The sequence below is a fragment of the Martes martes genome (genome assembly GCF_963455335.1).
Source record: "Martes martes genome assembly, chromosome: 9".
Lineage (NCBI taxonomy): Eukaryota > Metazoa > Chordata > Mammalia > Carnivora > Mustelidae > Martes > Martes martes.
Genome location: NC_137896.1, coordinates 73,548,259 through 73,574,353, shown reverse-complemented (window position 1 = coordinate 73,574,353; position 26,095 = coordinate 73,548,259). Strand labels below are relative to the sequence as shown.

Below are 26,095 nucleotides of genomic sequence, written 5' to 3'. Positions count from 1 at the left end.
ACACCCTGGCCAGGCGAACTAGTTTCAACAAGGGAGCATTTCTGACATCATTTTCCGTATTGGTACGTGCCTGACTCGGAGCACAATGAAAGAGCCATCCTTCATGCCCAGGGCCAGCTGAGATCCATCAGGGCTGAAGGCCACGCTGCGAACTGCTTCCTCCATGTTACAGCGGGCGATCAAGGCGTGGTCGGCCAGGCTCCACAGCCTACGCACAAGAACAAAGTTAAAAACAAAACCCACTTCTCACGGTCATTGCCGGGCCTGGGTTGCAAGGCCTGTTCACCACTCTGGTGGTGATGACAGCAGAGGACGCACCAACTTCACACCAGTCCTTCCTCAAGGCAGGTCTGGTAATCTGGGAAGGTGTTGAGTTTATCCCTGGGTCAGTGGCACCATATGAAATACCCAGCAAGAATTATAAAATGAGGTAACATTTCCAGAGATTTTGAGATTAATAGAATAAGGACATTTTAAACACTCCTTCACACAAAATCTTGCTATTCTCATTGGAAATTAAAAATTGTTCTTTATTTATACCAATGGTTGTTAATAACCCTTAGGGAAAAAGAAGTACTACTGGATGTTATTATTGTTAGTTTGTTTAAAAAAATATATGAGTATCCTTCTAGTAACTGTGTTATTTAAGCAGCTTTCGACTGAAACACGCCTTACTTACATTTGTTGGCCTCCCTGGAAAGAGAACCTATCTGAGATGGAGAGGATCAGAAGACACCCTGCCCCTGTCGGGGATGGTCCCATAGTTGGTTGTCTCCAGTCATCTGCTGTCATTCCTCACAAGCCCCCCTGGGCACCCCACTGCAGACAGGTCCGCCACCCTTACTCAGGGCAGACGCTTCACAGTACCCCTGGCTGATGGACACAGCTGCTGGGGAGAAATGGAGGTCGGGCAACAGGTATAGCACCTCCTAGAACATCTGATCCAGGCACCTCAAACTGAGTGAACATGAACTAAACATTTGAAGATACAAATAAGGGTTTATGCTAGTTGCAGTTGGGGTAGCTGACCTCTATCTGTTCGTGGTCCTAAGACTGTCTTCTTTAAACACACAAATAACAGGATCTGCCAGCAGGACCGAGCATCTAGAGGTGCAAATAAGTCTCACATGGTGCAGTTTCTCTAAGTGTGTCCTGCCATCAGGACGCATGGAGGCATGCTCCTTAAAATGAAGAGCTGCACAGCGAAGAGCTCACTGATCCCGGAGGCAGCCTGCATGTGTCAGCCTAAAGCTCATGGTAGTCTTGCAATACCTCGTCCATTATTCATAATCTCACGCTGCTTTTAGCCTTGTACTATTTAAAGCAATGTAAGCTTTGCTTTACTAGCATGCAGAAACTATCACTCCCCAGTAGACTGTACCATTCTTATAAAGTCACTCAGCTCATCTTTCTCAAGAAATTAGGACTTACTCTCTAAAGTTTCAACAATCAGTGTAAAAGAACATTTATAATTTTAGCCAAATTCATGGTTAAGGGGAAGAAGACATTCTGACAGTGAGGCCTCCTTGGAGATGTCTGCATTTCTCAGATGCAAAAAGTTGCCAAAAAACAAAAGCCAAAGACTTTCTTGAAATCATTTCTATCAGGATGAGTATAAATCAAGTATCTCAGGTGCTCAAGTAACTTGGTGGCATCATTTTGCCTGCTCAGGGAAGGCCCAGAGTCAAGAAAGGAAAAGGCAGAGAAGAGGGGTTAGTTCAGTAAAGAGAAACTTAAACCAAATCAATATGTATGCCACATAGAGACACAAGTGTGTGTTTACTGATTTTAGATTGATGGGTCTTCAGGGCTTGGTAGAGATCACAAAATGGATTTACTTTTGGATTTATACGCCACTAACGAGTACACCGTGCCTTGATCAGATTCACAGACATACAGAACTAGAGCAGGGGAGAAGCCTCCAATCTAGTCTACAATGTTCTAATTTAGATATTAGAGCCCAGAAGCAGTAATCAATCAACCAGTTGATCCAGCAGCCTGTCCCTCCCACTAGCACGCACTCTTCCGGCCTGCTTGTCAGGGGCACATTTAAAGGTCAGCAGCAAATACAAAAATACTCAAGTCGGTGGAATAGCCTTCCTCACACACATCTAAATCCTAGGTTTAACCCTTCAACAGTCACAGAGACATTCAAAGTATGCTCATTTTGCTCATTTTACAGAAAGCTGTGCTCTCAAAACAAAACAAAACAAAAAAACAATCCACAGCAAGAATCTTTAAGGCCCTAATAAAATTGCCTGTTCTCTTAGGAACCAGTACTTTCCTTTGATTTGAGGACAATGTTCAAAATTCCATCTGAGAATTTGCAAAGAAATAGTTGTTTCCTCACACTGAAGACAACTCTGAAAATCAGAATTTCAGTTTTGATGAAGACAAACTCATGAATTCACCAGTGGAGATGAACATCTATAACAAAAGTGTGAAATGCTGTGTGTAGCCCCCTGCGGAGGACCCAACATATGAGGGGGAAGTATAATCTTACCACAGTTAGATGCCCTTAGCTCACCGTCAACTGAAAGAGAACCGGAAGTCTAACTAGTAGCAGGGTATTTTCACTCTGCAGAGCATTTTCGTGACTTAAGATGGAGCCAAAGAAAGATAGCAACAACAAAATGCTAAGAAGCCAAGTGTTGTTGAGCTAAATGTCTCACCCTTCTACTTGAAAACTATGTGGTTCTGTACTGTGGTTTATCCCTCTCTTGAGTAACATGCAATTTTGGGCAAAATAAATCTGTTATCCCAAGGCATCCAGGGAGAGGACAGCCGTCATTGCCGGGGCCTCACCTGACAGAGCGGTCGTCACTGCCTGTCACAGCTAGCGGCTTCTTGGGGTGCAGGGCCAGCGCCCAGAGCTCCCCCTCACAGTGGCCTTGCAGGATCAGCATCGGCTTGTCTCTTTCACGCACGATCACTTCAAATATCTCACTGTCCTGGGTCCCTGCTAGCAGGCGGTCTGCCTTCCAGCACACGCTCCGGATAGAGAGGCCTGGCAAAAATAAAGAAACAAAATAAAAACATATGTTCACACCATTTGTAAATGAAGAAAAACACCTAAACATCCTATCACCCACGATAGCACCTAACGCAATGCATCTTAAAAATGCCTAAAGGTTTATGGACATTGGGGAGGGTATGTGCTATGTATGCTCCTGGGTGAGTGCTGTGAAGTGTGTAAACCTGGCGATTCACAGACCTGTACCCCTGGGGCTGATAATACATTATATGTTTATAAAAAATTTAAAAATTAAAAAGAAATAAATTCAATTTAGGTAACCTAAAAAAAAACATGCCTGAAGGAGAAATGTCAACTCCACACACTACTCTGTATTATTTACCATTTCCTTCCACATGTTGGTCATTTACCCTGTCCCTGGCAAGCTAGATTTTACATGGGAGTAATGACTCCCAACTGACGTGGGGGTAACTATGTGTTTTTACATCAGGATGTATTTTAAATACTACATCTTAAAATGAGTATGAGGAGAAATTGGTGTTTATGAAAACCTGTCCCTTTTTGAAATAATGTATTTCTGATTTGCTATGGAAAAATTAGGAGTCAACTTCAATCTTTAGGATACTAACACTATATTAAAGTTACATGCAGGCGATACTACAGAATGGTTAATTGCCATATTAGGCAAATTTACTATGTAGTTGATCAGGACCTAGACTCATTTTGCTGGATAAACAGATGTACCATGTCCCAGAAATATGCAAATGAAACTAATTTCAGTCGTGAAATACCATCAAACATTTGTCAGTGAAGATGCTATTCTTCTCCGACTTAACATTTTATACAATCCTCTCTAAAAGCACAGTACTCCTTTCAGATACGAACTACCACCTCAAGAGTACACACTCTCCAGGCAGGTCTTCATTTGCCTACCTGATTTTTTATTTCTTGGACTTCTTGTGGTCTGTTTTGTTCCTTACCAGGTAATTATTTGCTTAGTGCATTTTCTCATGCCTGAATTAGAAATACAGACAGAATCCTGCTTTCACAACTACTTCAAATAAGGCAGGGATGTGGTAAGCTTTGAGATCTTAGTTGTCTCCCCAGTGGGCTTTGTCTCTGGTATAGAAAGTGCCAAAAGTCAGAGCACAGGATTTTAGTTCTGCTCTAGACCTGATTGGCCAGACACACCAGAGAATGTCCCTTTCTCTCTGGAAACCAGTTTTTCTCTGCATTAAATGCAGACTGTCATTATGGAGACTATGTAACTTATCATCCAAGTTGAAACTACTTTGAAAAACAAATTAAATTTACATACTTATTTTAAAAAGGATTTTATTTCTTTATGTGTAGAGAGAGAGTGAGCACGTGCACACAAGCAGGGGGAACAGCAGGCAGAGGGAGAAGCAGACTCCCTGCTGGCCAGGGAGACTGAGGTGAGGCTGGATCCCAGAACCCCAAGATCATGACCTGAGCTGACAGCAGACGCTTAACCGACTGAGCCACCCTGCCATCTCATAAACTTACATACTTTTAAAATATTTAGTTTTTAACCAAGAAAGCAGCTTTACTGTGTTGAAATGAATAATTCTATCAAAATATTTTCAAAAATAAAATTATAATTACACTTTATTACAAAATGGTAAGTTCAGAACAGAGGGATGAATAGGCAGGGCACAGAGGATTTCCAGGGTGGTGAAAAGATTCTATAAGACACTATAATGGTGGATGCATGTTATTATACATGTGTCAAAACCCACATAACCTGGAACACTGAGAGTGAACTCTAATGTGACCAATGGGCTTTGAGTGATGATATGCCAATGTAGCTTACCCTACTGTAACAGCTGTACCACTCTGGTGGGAATGTTGATAGTCAGGAAGGAAGGCTGTGCATGTGCGGTGGCAGGGGGTCTAGGAGAAATCTCTGTACCTTCCATTCAATTTTGCTGTGAACCTAAAACTGCTCTAAAAAAATTAAGTCTATAAAAACAATGCTAAGCCAAATGGGATGCTGGGACAAAAGAAGGGTTAACTGGGGGTATACGGACACATGAATTATAATCCTCACCTTAATCAACTCACAGTGGTCTTAAAAGGATCCAATGAGGGATGTATTTATTTACCAAAAAAGTATTTTTTTAGGGCACAAGGCTTTTTTTTTTTTTTTTTTTACACACAGTTAACTCTTTCCCCTTGCTCTGAATTCACTGTATGTGTCTTGAAATGGAAACAGTACATAGGCTGATTTATTATTCCCACTTTGAGTAGTAAGGAGAGATACCTTGGCAACAGCTAGTTCAGGGTCAGTCACTCAAAACCCTGCCAGCAAACATCGTGATGGGCTTTCAAGGTTGAGAAGGACAGATACATGGTGAAAACAGCCAGGGTGAGATTGCAGAATGACAGAGCGGGCAACTCAGCTGTGGAGAAAACTCTGCTTTGCAGCAACAATCCTTTTTTTTTTTTTAAAGCATTAGTGATTTTTTTAAAAAGATTTTATTTATTTATTTGACAGACAGAGATCACAAGTAGGCAGAGAGAGGGGAAGGGAAGCAGGCTCCCTGCTGAGCAGAGAGCCAGATGTGGGGCTTGATCCCAGGACCCTGGGATCATGACCTGAGCTGAAGGCAGAGGCTTTAACCCACTGAGCCACCCAGGTGCCCCAGCAACAATCCTTTTGCTCTCTTTCTTGTCCTTCTCTCTCTTCACACTTTTCCAGAGCTTTAGTTACCATTTGCTAATTAGCATATCCTTGTTTCTGTTATAGGCTTTGGATCACTTACTATTTTATTACAGAAAAGGTTCAACACTTGGTTCTTCAGAAACAGGAAGTAAAGAGGAATATTAATTCTTTTTTTAAAAACATATTTTATTTTATTTATTTGAGAGAGAGAGATCAAGCACAAGTGAAGAGCAGAGGCAGAGGGAAAGGGAGAAGCAATCTCCCCACTAAGCAGGGAGCCCTATGCGGGGCTCCACCCCAGGACCCCAAGATCATGACCTGAGCTGAAGGTAAATGCTTAACCCACTGGGCCACCAAAGCACTCCAGGAATATTAATTCTACTCCAACATCAGCAAAAAACATCAAATAATTTACTTTTTATTACATTTATTGTCCATTTCTTCTCACTAATGTCTGTGAATACAAGAATTTTCTCAGTTGTATACACTGTTGTATCCTCAATACTTAGCCCAGTGTTTGCATGTAGTATATGCTCAATAAAAATGGCCAAATAAACTAAAACATCAGAATCACAAACATTTCTTGTGTTCTTGGAAATACCAAGAAATAAATGATAACATCCCTATCTTCAATGAAAACAATGAAAGAAGGAGGGATATATTCATTCATTTATTCAAACATTTTTTATTAAGTACCTACTAAGTGCCCAAGACTAGGGATTGGATAGTGAATAAGTCGGGTTCATGCCCTATTGGGAGTTTATTTACATTCTAAGGAGGAGCAAGACATTTGTAAGCAGATACTTAGACACACACACACACACACACACACACACACACACACACAATTAAAATCTTCTTCCCATGGACACACCTATCTACAGCTACATATAGAATAATTTCCCCTGGAAGAAACTCAAAAATAACTGAATGATTCATATATATCAGGTGAACAAGGAAAAACAAACAAACAAACAAACAAAATCTCACATCAAAATGAGTAGGGGTGGCTGAGACACGATCTTGCTATAAGTCCCACCCTTGAGCATCAAACCACAATTGGCAGCAAGCTCATAACTCGGAACTTCTTTCTGAGGAGTGAAAGTTTTTTTTTTTTTTTTAAAGATTTTATTTATTTATTTGACAGACAGAGACCACAAGTAGGCAGAGAGGCAGGCAGAGAGAGAGGAGGAAGCAGGCTCCCTGCTGAGCAGAGAGCCCGATGTGGGGCTTGATCCCAGGACGCTGGGATCATGACCTGAGCTGAAGGCAGCGGCTTTAACCCACTGAGCCACCCAGGCGCCCCAGGAGTGAAAGTTTTGAAGCCCACATCTGATACCCCAATGTTTAAGACCCCCACCTGAGAGATAAGCTTCCAAAATACATGGCTTTGAAAGCCATTAGCACTTTTATCCACAGGATCCACAAGGCTATAACAAATTAAAGAATAGTGGGCTCACTGTGGCTATTCTCCAGGGCCCAGTGCAGAGGAAGCTGAAATGCTCCTCCTTAGAAGTAAACTATGCCCAGAGACAATTTGCTTAACATTTCAGGGACTATTTGCTTAACATTTCAGTCTGAAGGGCAGGCATCTAAACTAATACACATCTAGAGGCCCACTGAAATACTCTCCAAAGACTGAGGAGGCCAGAGGGTGCTACATTTGCACTCTCCCTCTGCTTTGCTCCCCACTTGCTGCTATGTCCTGGAAAGAAGCCTGTACCACAAGGGGCACCAAGGTTTTCATGACTACTGCCCAAGAGTCACCCCTTGACCTCCCAGCTTGGGAGGCCAGCAGTACCTACATTCATGGATCCCACAGGACTATGACAAATAGAGAAACAGTTCTTAATCAGCTACCCCCTAAGGCACAGCAGAGACAGAGCAAACTGAGATGCCCAGTCTCTCTATGGAAGAGGCCTATTAATTTATCTTCATAACTGTGGCCTGAGGGGCCAACCTCTAAATAAATACACATCTAAGGGTTGGCTTAGTGAGATCAGTGGGTATCATCTTTGCATTCTCCCTTTGTCCTGCCCTAGGTCATCAGTGTCTCCAAGAAAGGAGTTTATGTTCAGGTCTGGCACCCCAGCTTTTGTGGCTGGCCCTGAGAGGATACATCTCTTGATAGCCTGGTTCTGAAGGCTACCAGAGCTTGTGTTCACAGGTTCAATGGCATGGTAAGCAAACAAACAATTCTTCACTAGCTATTACCCCAGGCTCAGTGCATAGGGAACAAACAGAAATGCCCATCTTCTGCTCTTTCCCTGAAAGAGGTATATGTACATACTTTAAAAGCTGCTGTCTGGGGTCTGGCTTCCAATCAGACTGAATATAGATGCCGACTAAGATCCTCCCCTTTGGGACACTGACAGGTCTTGGTACACCCTCAATTACTGAGAATAACAAAGAACCAAGTAGGCTGTTTATACAATCACAAAGGTTTGATGGACAACCAAGAACTACGGGAGAGGTTGAACAGTAAGACTCACCTACATGAGGCCATCTCTTTAAGACCAGGAGAGGTGGCCATTTTATCTAATGTAGAGAAACCAACAAAGAGAGTCAAGAAAAAATGAACAAATAGAAGAATATGTTCCAAATGAAAGAACAAGATAAAATCTCAGAAAAAGACTGCAATGAATTGGAAATAAGTCATTTACCTGATAAAGAGTTCAAAAGAACAGTCCTACAGATACTCACTGAGCCCAGGAGAACAAAACATGAACAAAGTGAGAATTTCAACAAAGAAATAAAATATGTAAGAAAATACCAAACAGAAATCACAGAGATGAAAACAATAACTGAACTGAATAATATACTAGAGGGGTTCAACAGATGAAGAAGGAGAAACTTCAGTAAACTCAGAGGGCAGTAGAACTCATCCAGAGCAGCAAGAAGAAAAAAAAAAAAAAAAGAGTGAAGACAGCTTTAGGGATTTATGAAACAATCCCAAGTAGACTAACATTGATATTATAAGGGTCCCAGAAGAACAAGGAGACAATTGGCCAGAAAACTCATTTGCAGAAATAATGGCTGAAAATTTCCCTAACATGGGGAAGTAAACAGACATTCAGATCCAGGAAGCACAGAGAGCTCCACATAAGATGACCCAAAGAAACCCATACCAAGACATACTATAATTAAAGTGTCAGAAGTTAAAGACAAGGAGAAACTCTTAAAAGCACCAAGAGAAAAATAATTTGTTTTGTACAAGGGAAGTCCCATTAAGACTATAAGCAGATTTTCCAAAGAAACTCTGCAGGCCAGAAACTTTATAGGGAGTGGCACAATATATTTAACATGCTGAAGAAAAAAAGTGCCAACTAAAAAATACTCTACCTGACAAAGTCATCCTTCAGAATTGAAAGAGAGAGGAAGACTTTTCCAGGCAATCAAAAGCTAAAAGATTTCACCACCATTAGAAGAGCCTGACAAGAAATGTTTGAGGGACTTCTTTAAGTTGAGATAAAAGGGCACCAATCAATAATGGGAAAAGATATGAAAGTATAAATCTCACTGATAAAGGTAAATATAGAGTAAAATTCAGAATAACTTAATGTTGTACAGGGGGTAGTTTAATTATGTATAAAAGTAGGATGAAAGTTAAAAGACAAAAGTACTAAAAACAACTACGATAATTTGTTAATAGACAAAAAAAAAAAAGATGTAAGTTGTGACATCAAAAACAAAACATGGGAGAGAGGAGTAAAAATGTAAGCTTTAGAAGGTATTCGGACTAAAACTATTAACTTAAAATAGACTGTTTTAAGATGGTTTAGGAAAGCCTCATGGTAACCACAAAACAAAACTACAGTAAAGATAAAGGAATCTATGCATACCACTACACTACAGAAAACCATCAAATCACAAAGGAAGAGAGCAAGAGAAGAACAAAGGAGTTACAAAATAGCCAGAAAACAATTAACAAAACAATAGTAAGTAATCTATCAGTGATTACTTCAAATGTAAATGGGCAAAATTCTCCAAACCAAAGACATAGGGTGGCTAATGGATAAAAAAAAATTAGAACTATCTATGTGTTGCCTAAAATGGACTCACTTTCAGATGTAAGAACACACAAAGACTAAAAGTAAAGGGATAGAAAAAGGTGTTCCATGCAAACAGAAACCAAAAGAAATCTGGTATACCCATACAAAATAGGTTTGAAAACAAAGACTGTAATAAGAGACAAAGAAGGTCATTATATAGCAATAAAGGTGTCAATCCAGCAAAAAGATATATTTGTAAATGTTTATGCACACATCAGAGGAGAACCAGGATATATAAAGCAAATATTAACAGACCTGAAGGGAGAAATGGACAGCAATACAATATAGTAGCAGACTTTAATACCGTACTTCCATCAGTGCATAGATCATCCCGACATTAAATCAATATGGGAACATTGGCTTTAAATGATACATTTGACCTGATGGACTTATAAGACTTTTAAAGAACATCCCATCCGAAAGCAACATAGTACACATTCTTCTCAAGTACACATGGAATATTCACTAGGATAGATTGTATATTAGGCCACAAAACAAATCAATAAATTTAAGAAGATGGAAATCCTATCAGGCATCTTTTCTGACCACAATGGTATGAAAGTAGAAATCAATGAGAAGAACAAAACTGGAAAATCTGCATATATGTGAAGATTAAACAACACATTATTGAACAACCAATGGGTCAAAGAAGAAATCAAAAGAGAAATAAAAAACAAATGGAGGGGTGCCTGGGTGGCTCAGTGGGTTAAAGCCTCTGCCTTCGGCTCAGGTCATGATCCCAGAGTCCTGGGATCGAGCCCCACATCAGGCTCTCTGCTCTGCATGGAGCCTGCTTCCTCCTCTCTCTCTGCCTGCCTCTCTGCCTACTTGTGATCTCTGTCAAATAAATAAATAAAATCTTAAAAAAAAAAAAACAAAAACAAAAACAAATGGAAATAGAAATACAATATACCAAACCCTAGGAGAGGCAACAAGGGCAGTTCTAAGAGCAGAGCTCACAGTGAGAAAAGCCTATATTAAATAACAAGTTATTAACTTAACAACCTAAATTTATAGTTCAAGGAACTAGAAAAAGAAGAACAACTGAAGCTCAAAGTTAGGAGAAGGAAGGAAATAAAGATCTGAGCGGAAATAAATGGGGTAAGAGACTAAAAAGATAATAGAAAATCTCAGTGAAACTAAGAGCTTTTTTTTTTGTTTTTAATATAAGCAAAATAGACAAACCTTAAGTCAGACTTACCAAGGAAAAAAGAGAGGACCCAAATAAAATCTGAAATGAAAGAGAAGACATTATAACTGACACTACAGAAATACCAAGGATCAAAAGAGACCTCTAAGAAGAGATAAATGCATACAAATTGGACAAACTAAAAGAAAGGGAAAAGTTCCTAGAAACATCCAATTTACCAAAACTAAATTATGAAGAAGTAGAAAATATGAACAGACCAATAATGAGTAAAGAGATTGAATCAGTAATCAAAAACATCCCAGCAAAGAAAAGCTCAGTATCAGAAGGCCTCACTGGTGAATTCTACTACACATTTAAAGAAGAATTAATATCAATCCCTCTGAAATGTTTCCCAAAAATGTATGAGAAGGAAACCCTTCCAAACGGATTTTATGAGGCCAGGACAATCCTGATATCAAAATCAAAGATGTCATAAGAAAATTATATCCCTGATAAACATAGATGCAAAAATTTGAAAATATTAAGAAACCAAATTCAAATCATTAAGATTAAGATTCAAATCATTAAGATTCAAATATTAAGAAACCATATTCAAATATTAATATTAATATTCAAATATTAAGAAACCAAATTCAACAATACATTAAAAGGTTCATACACCATGATCAAGAGGGATTTATTCCATGGATGTAAGTATGGTAGAGCATCTGCAAATTGGATACAAATTATGATACATCCCATTAACAAAATAAAGGATTTAAGTCATATGATCATCTCAATAGATACAGAAAAAGCATCTGACAAAACTCAGTATTCGTTTATGATTAAAAACTCTCAACAAAGAAAGTAGAGAGGGAATGTACCTCAACATAACAAAGGCCACATATGACAAGTCTATAGCTGACATGATACTCCATGGTAAAAAGCTCAAATCTTTTTTCTAAGATGAGGAACAAGACAAGGTTGCCCACTCTTGTCACTTTTGGAACAAGTATTTGGAAATCCTACCCAGAGCAACTAGGTAAGAAAAAGAAATAAAAGGCATCCAAATTGGAAAGGAAGAAGTAAAACTGTCACTATTTGCAGATAACATGATTCAATATATAGAAAACCCTAAAGATCACAAAAAGAGTTAGAACTAATGAATTCAGTGAAGTTGCAGGATAAAAAAATCAACACCCCAAAATCAGCTGCATTTGTATATGCTAAAAGTGAACTATCAGCAAGAGAAGTTAAGAAAACAAATCCATCTACAGCTGCATCAAAAAGAATAAAATACCTAGGAATAAAATTTTTAATTATCCCAGAGAGAGAAAGAGAGAGAGAATGCAGGGGTGAGAGAAAGGCAGAGGGAAAGGAGAAAGAAACTCAAGCAGACTCTGCTCTGACCATGGAGTCCAATGTGGGGCTCAATCCCAGCACCAAGAGACCATGACGTAAGCAGAAACCAAGAGTCTGATGCTCAGTCAGCTGTGCCACCCAGGCAATCCTACCTAGGAATAATCTTGACTGAGGAGGTGAAAGACCTGTACACTGAAAATTGTAAGACACTGATGAAAAAAAAAATAAAGATGACACAAGTCAGTGGAAAGATACTCCATGCCCATGAACTGGAAGAAGATTGTTAAAATACACAGAATGCCTATATTACTATACTACACAAAGCAATCTACAGTATTAAGGCAATCCCTATCAAAATTCTCTCTCTTTTTTCTTTTTTAAGATTTTTACTTATTTATTTGACAGACAGAGATCACAAGTAGGCAGAGAAGCAGGCAGAGAGAGAGGAAGGGAAGCAGGCTCCCCGTTGAGCAGAGAACCCAACATGGGGCTCGATCCCAGGACCCTGAGACCATGACCTGAGCTGAAGGCAGAGACTTTAACCCACTGAGCCACCCAGGCACCCCTCAAAATTCTCTTTTTTATGGAAAAAAATAAATGCCATTTTTTAAGGAATAAACAATCCTAAAATTTGTTGTATGGAACCACAAAAGACCCGGAGTAGCCAAAACAATCTTAAGAACAAAACTAGAAGCAACATGCTTCCTGAATTCAAATTCAGTTACAAAGCTATAGTAATCAAAACAGTGTGGTATTGGCACAAAAAGAGACACATAGATCAAAGAAACAGAAAGTCCAGAAATAAGCCCACCCATATATGGTCAATTAATTTATCACAAAGGAGTCAAGAATATACAATGGGAAAGGAATAGTCTTTTCAATAATTGGTGTTAGGAAGACCGGACAGCCATATAAGGAAGAATGCTATCATATACCATACACTACAATTAACTCAAAATGAATTCAGTAACAAAAGAGTTAAAACCATAAGACTCCTAGAAGAAACATAGGCAGTAAACTCTCTAAATCATTCTTGGCAATGATTTTTTGGCTCTGACACCAAAAGTAAAGGCGACAAAACAAAAATAAATAAGTGGGAGGACATCAAACTAAAAAGCTTCTGCATAACAAAGGAAGTAAAAGCAAGATGAAAAGGTAACCTACCAAATGAAGAAAATATTTGCAAATCATACCTGATAAAAAGATCAATATCCAAAATATATAAATAACTCATGCAGTTCAAGCAAAAAAAAATAAAAACTCCAATTTAAAAATGGGCAGAGGATTTGAGTAGACATTTCTCCAAAGAAGACATACAGATAGCCAACAAGTACATGAAAAGGTGCTCAGAATCATTAATGATCCAGGAAATGCAAAACAAAACAAGAATGAGATATCACTGCACAATGGCTATCATTAAAAAAGATAAATAACATGTACTGGTGAGGATATGGAGAAAAGGGAACCCTTGTGCACTGCTGCTGGAAATGTAAATTGGTGCAGTCACTGTGGTAAGAAACATGGAGGTTTCTCAAAAATTAAAAATGCAACTAACATATGATCAAGCAATTCTACACATAGATATTTACCCAAAGGAAACAAACCACTAATTCTAAAGGAAAATGAAACCCCATGTTCACTGTAGCTTTATTTACAAGAGGCCAATTCCATGTTCGGGCTACGTGTTAATCGATGGATGAATGAATAAAGAAAATGGGGCATATACACACACAGTGGAATGTTATTCAGCCATAGGAAAGGAAGTCTTGCCATGTGGGACAACATGGGGGGATCTTGAGGGCATTATGCTAAGTGAAATAAGTCAGAGAGAGGGCCACCTGGATGGCGCAGTCAGTAAGCATCCGACTCTTGGTTTCAGCTCAGGTAATGATCTCAGGGTCCTGAGATTGAGCCCCGCTCAATCTGGGCTCCGCGCCCAGTATGGAGTGTGCTTGAATTTCTCTCTTCCTCTCTCTCTCCCCTTAGTTCTTTCTCTCTCAATAAATAAATCTTATTTTTAAAAAAGTCAGATAAAGATAAATATTATACAAACTCACTTGTGTGTGGAACATAAAAAGCAAACAAGCAGCAAAAAACCCAAAACTCCTGAATATACTGATAAAAGGAACAGATGGGTGGTTGCCCAGATGGGGGGCAGGAGGTAGGCAAAAGGGGTGAAGGTGATCAAAGGATACAAACATAGAGTTATAAAATTGCTAAGTCCTGGGGATGTAATGAACAGCATGAAGACTGTAGGTTCATAATACTGTATTGTATATTTGTAAGTTGCTAAGGGAGGAGACCTTAAAAGTTCTTGTTAAAAGAAAAAACGGTAGCTATGTGGTAGTAGGTGTTAATTAGACTCATTGTGGTGATCATTCTGCAACATCTGCATATATTACATCATTATGTACACCTGAAACAAGTATGTCAACTGTATCTCAATAAAAATGATACACACATACAGATATACACACAGATCCCAGCAATGTGTTACAGAGTTTAACTGTCATTGAAATATTTCAACCACAGTCCTTTCATAATTCCACTGATTGTCTTCCAGACTCACCCTTCCAGGGTAGGCCTGGCACCTATGGCTGCCTGCTAAGCCTGAGCATGCCGGCCCCTTCCCCATGGCCTCCAACCACATGTCCTGCTCCATGATGCTAATGGCCTGAAAACCGAAATTTCTCGCCAAGATCTGACATTGTATTTGGTCCAGAATACAAACATTTGTTTTTTCCCCACCACCCCAACTATTTTTCACTTGCTCATTACGGGGAACAAATTCAGCAAGTTACAAGAATATGGTAACAAACAATCCGCCACCTGGAATTGCCAAATGTTAACATTTTCAAAAGGTTTGCTTTGTCTTTTTAAAAGAGGTTTAGGAACAAAGAAAAATTTTCCAACTCAGCAAAGACGGAGGAGCCAGTCAAGTTACACAGCACTCGCTGTGTTTTCAGACTGTGACCAGAGACTTCTCGCATTCCTCCATTGGGCCTATGGGATCTGGCAAGGAGAGGGCCAGAAAACAAGAGACCGAGAGGCTGAGTTTGAGGACGCGACCCCTATTTTCCCCTTAGCCCCTCGCAATGTGTGATTCATAGCAGATTTCCACCGGACTAACCAACATATGGAGAGGCTCCAGAGAAGGCAAAGGCAATAGAGTAGAATTGATATGGATTATTTCTGACTAAAGATGGGCAGAGGGCGAAGGAGAGAGATGGAGGGAAGAAGTTGTTACATTTCCATTATTTACAACATAAAATTAATGAGATGTGAACATTTTCTCTCAGAGACCAATTCAGGCTCTCCGCAAATACTCATTGTTTCCAAGAGATAAATTGTATTTTGTCACATCAGACAAGTCAGCCCCAGAGGTCTACCTCAAAAGACAGACAGAACACTGGGCTACTCTGACTTCCAAGGTAACTGTTGAAAACAGGAATCACGTCCCGAAAACACCTCAGTGGACAGAACTGTATTCAGATTGCCTAATAACATCCTGTTTGCACCCTTTCTAAACCTAACTGCTGTTCTGCATGCAATACTGGTTATGAGAAGGACAGAGTCTCTTCTGGGTACATTCTGGAGAGACCCTGGCACGTGGCGGATCCCCTGCAGGGATTGCCCTTCTCCTGCCTGTTGCGACTTGGTTTTAACTTCCCTGACACATATGCAGAAAACAGTCGCGTAATTGTGGTTTCCTAACCGGACTGCCCAAGATGGCCACTGCACCGGGAAATTAAGCTCTCTTTGCTTTTTTGTCTTCTGCTGTGGGAGTCCAAACAACATAAGGTATTATTTGGAATATGGTTAGAAATCTGCCAATAATAAACAGAGCGGCAAGAAAAATCATCCTAATTATTTAAAGCCAAAGAAGTGCTCTTTTCTTCTAGATAAGTGCATGTTTCAAAGGCTTTCGACTGTATGAGCTGAAGGCATTTTGCTGAATTGGAGAGGTGGCCTTCTCGGACAACCCTCTATGAGAAATGTGGGGCTCTGGCCTGTGCTTGGTCCAGACAGCCAGCAGATGGCAGTAAAGAGCAAGCACCCACTTAAAAATCATCAAAGGCAAAGACCACAATCTCACCAGCCTCTTGTCACTGTTTTGTATTCAGACCAGAGAGTGGTAAGCAGCATCTTTCTAATCTTTTCGGTGAATGTCCTCAAACCAGGGCATGAGGAGATCTAGTCCATGAGTATTATGAATATCAACCCAGACCTAAAGGACACTGGTTATTTTTCATTGGTTCACTGAATAGTTAAGTACACAGATTGGACTTACAAGCCAGCCCCAGCCCCTCCCAGCTGTGATATGGCAGGCTACTCAGTTTTTCAAATCTTCAGTTTCCCTGTCTGTGAAGTGGAGAGATATCAGCACTCATACTTCACAGCGCTGTTATGAGGAATCAATACAATCATATTTAAACACTTGACCCACGGTCTGGCACTTAGGAAATTAATAAATATGAGTTGTTATTATCTTAACCAGCAAGTCTGTATTCGTCTCAGTGGAGAGCAACTTGCTGTATATGCAGTCAGGTTCCAGCCCCAGGCAGTGTTACACCAGGAGCGATGAAGAAGTTGCAGCATTCGCCTTCCCTGGAGACTCTTTGTTCCCTCCCTGTGCTACCTACAACTTAGTGTTGGGGTTTGTCATTCTGATGGGCTGGCACCACAGACTCTTAGAAGGAAAGGCTATGCTCTGACACACAAAGACAGAACGAACTATATGGGGAATAAAATTATCTTTCCCCTCAATTATTTGGCCTGAGAAGGGAAGATGGTGTGTGTGTGTGTGTGTGTGTGTGTGTGTGTGTGTGTGTGTGTATGTTACATACTAGTATTTTTAAACCCGGTGCTCCTAGGCCACAGCAAGGTGCCAAAAGTAGATACTCCAATCCTCATGGTGCACCATAGTCTACGTGAAAAGTGCTTTTAAAAATATGTGGGCCTGAACCCCAACCAGAGACTCCTCTCAGTTGGTCTGGAGTGGGGCTAGGCATAGGTATTTTTAGCTCTCCAGAGCTAAGAACCACTTGTTAAGAACTACCACCAAGCTGTTCCCAAGTTACTGTGTCTTATCAGACTTATCAGTCACATGTTGTTGAAAATTCAGATTTCCAGGCTGCACCACCAGCTGATTCTAATGCAATTGGTTTTTTAGCCACAGGTTGGAAAACTCTGCCCTAGCAAACTGGAGAGCCCAAGTTCTGGTGAGCAGAATGTAAAAACAAAGTGCAACGCTGAGAAGTCAAGTCCAAGTCAAACAAGTCAGCTGCGTAAATGGGCAGGAATGATCCCCATGGATATTACCCAGCCCTGGGCCCAGATCCTTACATGTACAACAGGAATGCTCACAACGGCTCAGGAGGAGGCCCTATGGACAGCACCAGGCCCTAAATGGGGACATTGCAGCGCTGACAGTATACATTAGTTGCCCAAAGTCCCACAGTGAGCACACAACAAAGAAAAAAATGAGGATTCAAACAGTCCAAGTCTGGAGCAAACACTCTTCCCCATAAACATAATGCCCTTCTCTGTGGATGTGCTCCCAGGACATGGTACCAAAAATTAAACAAGATAGGGTGATGGTTTTTTCCCTATAAACCTAACCTCATTAAAGATGCCATACCGATGAATACCCTTGATAAAGAGGTAAAAGGTAATTTAAAAAAAGCACTCACGAGAGAGTTTCACTCAGATGGACGAGGGGGCATAGGGAGAGGATGTGGAAATGCCAACAGGGACCTTGGAGGCCCCTTGACCACCCCCCCTCAGGAGGCGGGTGACTGAGGCCACTGGGGGGCGGGGGTCAGGAACAGGCCAGGGACTCCTGGCCCTCCCAGCAGTTCTGGTATCCTAAGGGTAGTGCTGAAGGCAGAGTTAGGGGACCTAAAGGAAACAAGAGGGAGGGAGTCTCTCCAGGGATTCGTGAACACAGACAACTCGGTGACAAGCCTGTCCTTAAGATTTGCAGAGCTTAATACAAAAATGGAAATGTGGACTCCTGGCTAAAAAATGATTAGGAATTTCAAGGAGGACACAGAAAAGCACTAACCAGTCGCAGGGCCCTCTGGGCAGGAGAGCCAGGGACCACACAGATCTTGTGCCCTGGGAGTTGCTGTGCCTGGGGACCCCCCACCCCCACTCCTCCCCTCCTCCCCTCCACCACCACCCCAGTTAGGGATTAAATGGGATCCTGCATGCAGAGCACTTGGCAGAGTGAGCCCTGGGAGCTGCTGCAGGAGTCATGGGGCCTCGCCACAGGCTGGGCAGGGTCTAGTCCTAAATTAGCCTGCAGCTGGCCTGCCACACAAAAGGCCCATGGCCTGCTGCTAGTGTCTACAAGGGCTCTCTGCCTGAGAATTCATAACAGAATTCATAATGAAAATTACTCTTGACCAAATCCTTGGTTACTTTAACATTCATTCTGCGGGATCCCAAATCCTGTGGTCATAGGAACTCTGAAGTATCCACAGCTTAACAGAGGACCTCAGAAGATAAAAACACATGACCAAGTCCACCCAACAAAGAAACCCCCAGGCTGGTTTTTACCTAAGACATGCTCAGGAAGAGTGTTTCAAGGGGAACGACTATGAGAACGAACCAGATGGTCAGCTTCTGCTTGTCTGACACCACATTCCACCCCGAGACTGAACAAACCACGCCACCCTTGTCCGCTGGTGACTACTTCGCCGTCCCCACCTCCTGCTCACACTTGGTCCCTGGCAACACCACCACCTTCTCAGCAGAACAACTGTAGAGCAGGGGGCAGTGCCCCAAGGACGATGAGGAGCAGAAGGGGATGAGGGCAGAGGAAAATAAAGAAGCTAGCCAAGGAACAAGGAGAACAGTGGAAGGTACTAGAAGATACTCGCTTTGTTTCTATTGTAAACAAGGGTGTTCTCAGATTTGAGAGTTCGTCTGTTGAGTGTTCTATACTGGATCTGCTCAGCCCTAGCACTGTTAACACTGACTGCTGGCTAGTTCTTCCTTGTAGGGGTGATCCCAGCAAGGTGACACTACAGGAGGCTCAGCAGTGTCCCTGGGCCCTCCTCAGACAGGCCAGTTGCACTCCACAGTTGTGACAATCAAAACATCTCCAAACGACGTCAACTGTCCACTAGTGGACAAAATCTCCCATAATGGAGAACAACTTAACCCCAAGATCCTCCATGTACTCTGAGGAAGAAAAATGGCATTACGAAGAATAAATAGCGGGGAAGAATAAGCTGGATTCCCACCTTCCAGAACAAGGTGACCTGTCTGAGGTGATGGCCGTGATATGTGCCTCCCTAAACCTTTCTCTGACCTCCTACTACTGCTCTTTAGGGCTTCAGCTTGAACACAGCAGGATGACACAAAGAAAGAAAACAAGCTGTGTGTGTCCCCTTCTGTGTCCTTGTCACTTGTGCTCCTCCCCAAGGCTCTGCGATCCAGTCCCTCACATCCCTCTTCCCACATTCTTTATTCCTTCAGCAGCAGCTGTTTCCAAAGCACCTGCAGGTGCCAGGTGCGCTCTTTTAAGCCCTTGAGAGGCATCAGGGAACAAAGAGATTCCTGCTCTTATGGAAACAGACAACAGCTATAAGCATAATAAAAAGCAAATCACACTGTTTGTTACAAGGTGAGAGAAGTAGCTCTGGCAGAAGGGGATGGGGAGTGCCTGGGGAGGTAGAGGCAGAGCGGGTTTCAATTTTAAATAAGGCATCAGGACAGGTTTCCTTGAGCAAAGTCCTGAAGAGGAGGAGGGCAGTAGTCCTGCAGGTCCCTGGGGTGAGTGTTGGGAGAGGGAGCAGCCTGGGAGCACAGAGATCACACGGGACAGTGGTAGCCAGAGCAGAGGACAGCACAGGAGGAAGCCATGAGGGGGAGGAGTCGATAGCCCATCCTGTGGCCTTCGATTCTTTATTTGGAGAAAATAATAATATGATTTGGCTGATGTAGATTTTGAACAATCTCTCTAGCTGCTATTCTGAGAATAATGTTCGAAGCAGGGACAGAAGGTGGAAAGCCACCGCAGACATCTAGGTGAGAGACAGTGGTTTGGGCCAGCAGTGGGGCAGCATGGGTGGGGAAAGCCTAAGAAGGAACATCTTGCATTCTGGGTACTTCAGCCTCCTACTCTTGCTTAATGCTGAGGGAATGCTGCTTGACCGAAAACACAGTATCTCTGGAATGGGAGTTCATATAGTACATTAGAACCACAATTCAACAAATACGTGATCGAGGTTAAAGTAAATACACAAAAAACTTCAATAAACTGCCGAAAACATGCTTTTTAGAAGAGCTTATCCAGTCCAAGGCATGTATCTGATACTTAGTAGATGCTTATAAATGTTGTGGTTTTTTTTAAAGATTTTATTTATTTATTTGACAGAGAGAGATCACAAGTAGGCAGAGAGGCAGGCAGAGAGAGAGAGAAAGAAGCAGACTCCCCGCTGAGCAGAGGGGCTTGATCCCAGGACCCTGGGATCATGACCTGAGCGGAAGGCAGAGGCTTTAACCCACTGAGCCACCCAGGCGCCCCTGCTTATAAATGTTTATTGAATGAGTGCATATGTAATACATCTCACACTATGTGAATAATTACCATATTCCTTCAGACACAATCATTTACAGCCACTAACTCCAAGTAATTATTACCACTGATACAATTCATTTTGGTTGCCTTGCTTCAAGAATTATTTTTGGCTTTTCTGTTACTGCTGTAAGTCACTTAGTCTTCATTATTTTACGCAGATCATAAATTTGTTTTAAAAATGATCCAACTCAAAATATCTTAAGTTTGAAGTGAGATAGAAGTTAGAACCCAAATCCTACAACTATCTGGCTGCCCATGATCTGACCTCATTGTATTCATCCATAGGGTGAATGTTCTACATGCTGACATCCAATGTCTCTACCAGTTCGCAAATTCCAGAATTTTTCACCGAAAAATACATTGGGGGTTCCACCATCCCATATATCTGAGAGTCCTTAGAAATACCATATGATCCAGTTCTTGGGGTCAGTTGCACTGTGGAATTCAGAAAATTTTGGATTTTAGACTCATGTAATACATCCAATGGGGTCTGGAGCAGCACCTTGAAATCAAATACTTCTGCAGTGACATGTAAGAATATTCACACACATGAAGATAAACAGCCTCACGTAAGTTCAGGTCAAGTTTCACTGCCAAATTACTTATTAAAAATATTTTGGCGGGGCACCTCGGTGGCTCAGTGGGTTAAAGCCTCTGCCTTCGGCTCAGGTCATGATCTCGGGGTCCTGGGATCGAGCCCCACATTGGGCTCTCTGCTTAGCAGGGAGCCTGCTTCCTCCACTCTCTCTCTCTCTGCCTGCCTGTCTGCCTACTTGTGATCTCTGTCTAATAAATAAATAAAATCTTAAAAAAAAATATTTTGGGGGGAAACAAACAATGAAGATGGACCTTTACCCTACACCATTTACAAAAATTAACTCAAAATGGAGCAAAGACCTAAACAGAAAAACTAAAACTGTAAAATATTTTAAGAAAATATAGGGGGAAAACTTCATGATACAGTATTTTTGGCAATAATTTTCTTGGATATGATACCAAAGGCACAGGTAACAAAAAAAATAAATAAATTGGACTACATCAGAATTAAAAACTTCTGTGCATCATGGGACACAATCAACATAGCAAAAATGCAACTTAAGGAATGGGAAAAAATATTTGCAAACCACCTATCTGATAAGGGGTTAATATTCAGAATATATAAAGAACTCTAAAGATGTGGCAACAAAAAAAGCAAATAACCTAATTTTAAAATAGGCAAAGGACTGGAATAGAAATTTCTCCAAAGAACAAACAATCCTAAAATTTGTATGGAACCAGAAGAGACCCCAAATTGCTAAGGAAATGTTGAAAAAAAAACAAAACTGGGGGCATCACATTGCCTGATTTCAAGCTTTACTACAAAGCTATGATCACCAAGGCAGCATGGTACTGGCACAAAAACAGACACATAGACCAGAGGAACAGAGTAGAGAGCCCACATATGAACCCTCAACTCTATGGTCAAATAATCTTCAACAAAGCAGGAAAAAATATACAGTGGAAAAGACAGTCTCTTCAATAAATGGTGCTGGAAAAATTGGACAGCTATGTATAGAAGAATGAAACTTGACCATTCTCTTACACCATACACAAAGATAAACTTGAAATAGATAAAAGACCTCAACGTGAGGCAGGAATCTATCAAAATGATAGAGGAGAACATAGGCAATAACCTCTTTGACATTGGCCACTGCAACTTCTTTCAAGACATGTCCCCAAAGGCAAAGGAAACAAAAAAAATGAAAATGAACTTTTGGGACTTCATCAAGATCAAAAGTTTCTGCACAGCAAAGGAAACAGTCAACAAAGCAAAGAGGCAACCCACAGAATGGGAGAAGATATTTGCAAATGACACTACAAAGGGCTGATATACAAGATCTATAAAGAACCCCTCAAACTCAACACACACAAAACAGATAATCACGTCAAAAAATGGGCAAAAGACATGAACAGACACTTCTCCAAAGAAGACATACAAATGGCTAACAGACTCATGAAAAAATGTTCATCATCATTAGTCATCAGGATATTCAAATCAAAACCACATTGAGATACCACCTTACACCAGTTAGAATGGCCAAAATCAACAAGACAGTAAACAATAAGTGTTGGAGAGGACGTGGAGAAAGGGGAACCCTCTCACACTGTTGATGGGAATGCAAGTTGGTGCAGCCACTTTGGAAAACAGTGTGGAGATTCCTCAAAAAATTAAAACTAGAGCTTCCCTATGACTCTGCAATTGCACTACTGGGTATTCACCCCAAAGATACAGATGTAGTGAAAAGAAGGGTCATCTGTACCTCAATGTTCATAGCAGCAATGGCCACGGTCGCCAAACTGGAAAGAACCAACATGCCCTTCAACGGACAAATGGATAAAGAAGATATGGTCCATATATACAATGGAATATTATGCCACCATCAGAAAGGATGAATACCCAACTTTTGTGTCAACATGGATGGGACTGGAAGAGATTATGCTGAGCGAAATAAGTCAAGCAGAGAGAGTCAATTATCATATGTTTTCACTTGCTTGTGGAGCATAAGTAATAACACAGAGGACATTAGGAAGTGGAGAGAAGTGAGTTGGGGGAAATCAGAGGGGGAGATAAACCATGAGAGACTGTGGACTCTGAGAAACAAACTGAGGGTTTTGGAGAGGAGGGGTGTGGGGGAATTGGGTGAGCCTGGTGGTGGGTATTAAAGAGGGCACATATTGCATGGAGAACTGGTGGTGTGGTGCATAAACAATGATTTTTAGAACACACCAAAAAAAAAAAAAATTAAATTTTAAAAACTAAAAAAAAAAAGAAAGAAAGAAAGAAAGAAATTTCTCTAAAGATACACAAATGGCCAACAGGCTTATGAAAAATGCTCAGCATTAGTAATCATTAGGGAAATGCAAATCAAAACCATAATGACATACCACTTCACACCTATTAGAATGGCTGCTGTTAAAAAAAAAAAAAAGAAAGACTTGGCAAGGATGTGGAGAAATTGGAACCCTATGCAATGCTGATAGAAATATAAAATAGGGCAGCTGCTATAGAAAACAGTATGGCAGTTTCTCAGGAAAATTAAAAATAGAAGTACCATATGATCCAATAATTCCAGTTCTAGATATATACCCAAAGCAATTCAATGCAGGGTCTCAAAGAGATATGTGTACATCTGTGTTCACCGTAGCATTATTCACAATAGCCAAAAGGTGTAAGCAACCCAAGTATCCATCAAAGATGAATAGATAAACAAAAATGTGGTATATATAATGGAATATTATTCAGCCTTAAAAAGGAAGTAAATTCTGACACATGCTGCTACATGGATGAATCCTGAAGACATTATGCTAAGAGAAATAAACCAGTCATAAAAGAGCACATCCTGCATGACTTCACTTATATGACTTAACTGAAATAGGCAAATTCATAGAAATGGAAAGTAGAATGGTAGCTCTCAGGGGCCAGAAGAAGAGAGGAAGGAAAGTTACTGTTTAATGGGTATGAAGTTTCAGTTTGGGAAGATGAAAATGTTTCAAAGATGATGGTCCTGATAAGTGTACAATAATGTATATGGATTTAACTGATGCCACTGATCCACTTAGAAATGGTTACAACGGAGGACTTCTGGGGAAGATGGCAGAATAGGAAGATCCTAAGCTCACTTTGATCCACAGATAAAACTAGGTAATACCCATATCAGTGCAAGTAACCCAGAAAAGGACCCAAAGACTGGCAGACAAACTCTCCATAGCTAAAGATAGGTAAGTGGCTACATCGAAGAGGATAGGAAGGGTAGAGATGCGTTGGAAACTAAATGGACCCACAGGACTATCCATGGGAGGAAGAGATGTTGTAGGTGCAGAGAAGAGAAAAACAGACTCTCCTGCCAGGGGGCCCACTCAAGGAAGATGAATCCCATAACACTTGACTTTGGAAAGCAGAGGTGCTAAATTTTGTGAGAACAAACTGAGTCCCCACCCTTAAAGAGCACAAAAAACAGCTCTGTGGAGATACGGCAATAAAGGCAGCACAGAACACACATGGGAGATGCCCCTGAAGCACCGTTCTGGTGAACAGGAGCTATTGCACTACATGTAGGACACTACAGGACCTCTTCTTTATAAGGCCACTACTTTCAAGAACAGGAGACATAGCTGACTTTTCTAACACCAAGCTACAGATACAGAGAGTTAGACAATATGGGGAGATGGAGGAATGTGTCCCAAATGAAGGAACAGGACAAAATCACAGCAAAAGAGCTAAATGAAATGGAGACAAGTAATATGCTTGATAGAGAATTTAAAGTACATGTCACAAAGATACTCACTGGACTTGAGAAAAGAATGGAGGACCTCAGTGAGACCCTTAAAGAGATAAAAACAAAAAAAGAACCAATCAGAGATGAAGAACTCAATAACAGAAATTAAAAATACATAAGAGAGAAAAAGCAGTAGACTAGAGGAGGCAGAAGAATGATCAGTGACCTGGAGGACAGAGTAATGGAAAGCAATCAAGCTGAATGGGAAAGAGAAGAAAATAATGGTAAAAAATGAAAGTAGAGTTAGGGAACTCCATCAAGTGTAATAATAACATTTTGCATTACAGGGATCCTGGAAGGAGAGAGAAAAGGGAATAGAAAATTTATTTGAGGAAATAATAGATGAAAATGTCCTGAATTCAGGGAAGGAAACAGAAATCCAGATCTAGGAGGCACAATAGAACCCCCAACAAAATAAACCCAAGGAGGTCCACACCAAGACACCTAGTAATTAAAGTGGTGAAACGTAGTGATAAAGAGAGATTTTAAAAGTTAACAAGAGAAAAGAAAACTGTTACAAACAAGGGAACCCCCATAAGACTATAAGGTAATCTTTCAACAGAAACTTTGCAGGCCAGAAGAATGGCATGATATATTCAAAGTGCTGTAGGAAAAAAATCTACAGCCAAGAATATTCTATCCAGCAAATCTATTTTTCAGAATAGGAGAGATCAAGAGTTTCCCAGACAAACAAAACTTAAGGGAATTCATGACCATTAAACCAGACATATAAAAAATGTTAAAGGAAACTCTTTGAGGGGAAAGGAAAGACCATAAGTTAGAGTCAGAAAATGAGGAAACAAAAAATAATTGTATCTACAACAATCAGTCAAGGGATTCACAAAATAAAAGGATGCAAAGTATAAAACCATATACTTAAAACTTGGGGGGAGGAGAGAAGTAAAGAATGGGTTTCAAATTTAGGTGACCATCAACTTAATATAGATTGCTCTGTGCATAAGATTTTATATAAAACTTAATGG

The 26,095-nt window shown here is 40.8% G+C and overlaps 1 protein-coding gene across 4 annotated transcripts in view; it reads right to left on the bottom strand.

The window, feature by feature from the left end:
- EML6 (EMAP like 6) overlaps positions 1 to 26,095 on the bottom strand; it is a gene marked incomplete at its 5' end in the record, with an annotated part of 278,105 nt that overhangs the window by 117,100 nt on the left and 134,910 nt on the right. For all 4 annotated transcript variants that reach the window (XM_080812628.1, XM_080812625.1, XM_080812626.1 and 1 more), the window contains 2 exons: positions 71 to 208; positions 2,806 to 3,007. In XM_080812628.1, coding sequence (XP_080668754.1) covers positions 71 to 208; positions 2,806 to 3,007 — 340 coding nt within the window. The remainder of the gene's footprint in view (positions 1 to 70; positions 209 to 2,805; positions 3,008 to 26,095) is intronic.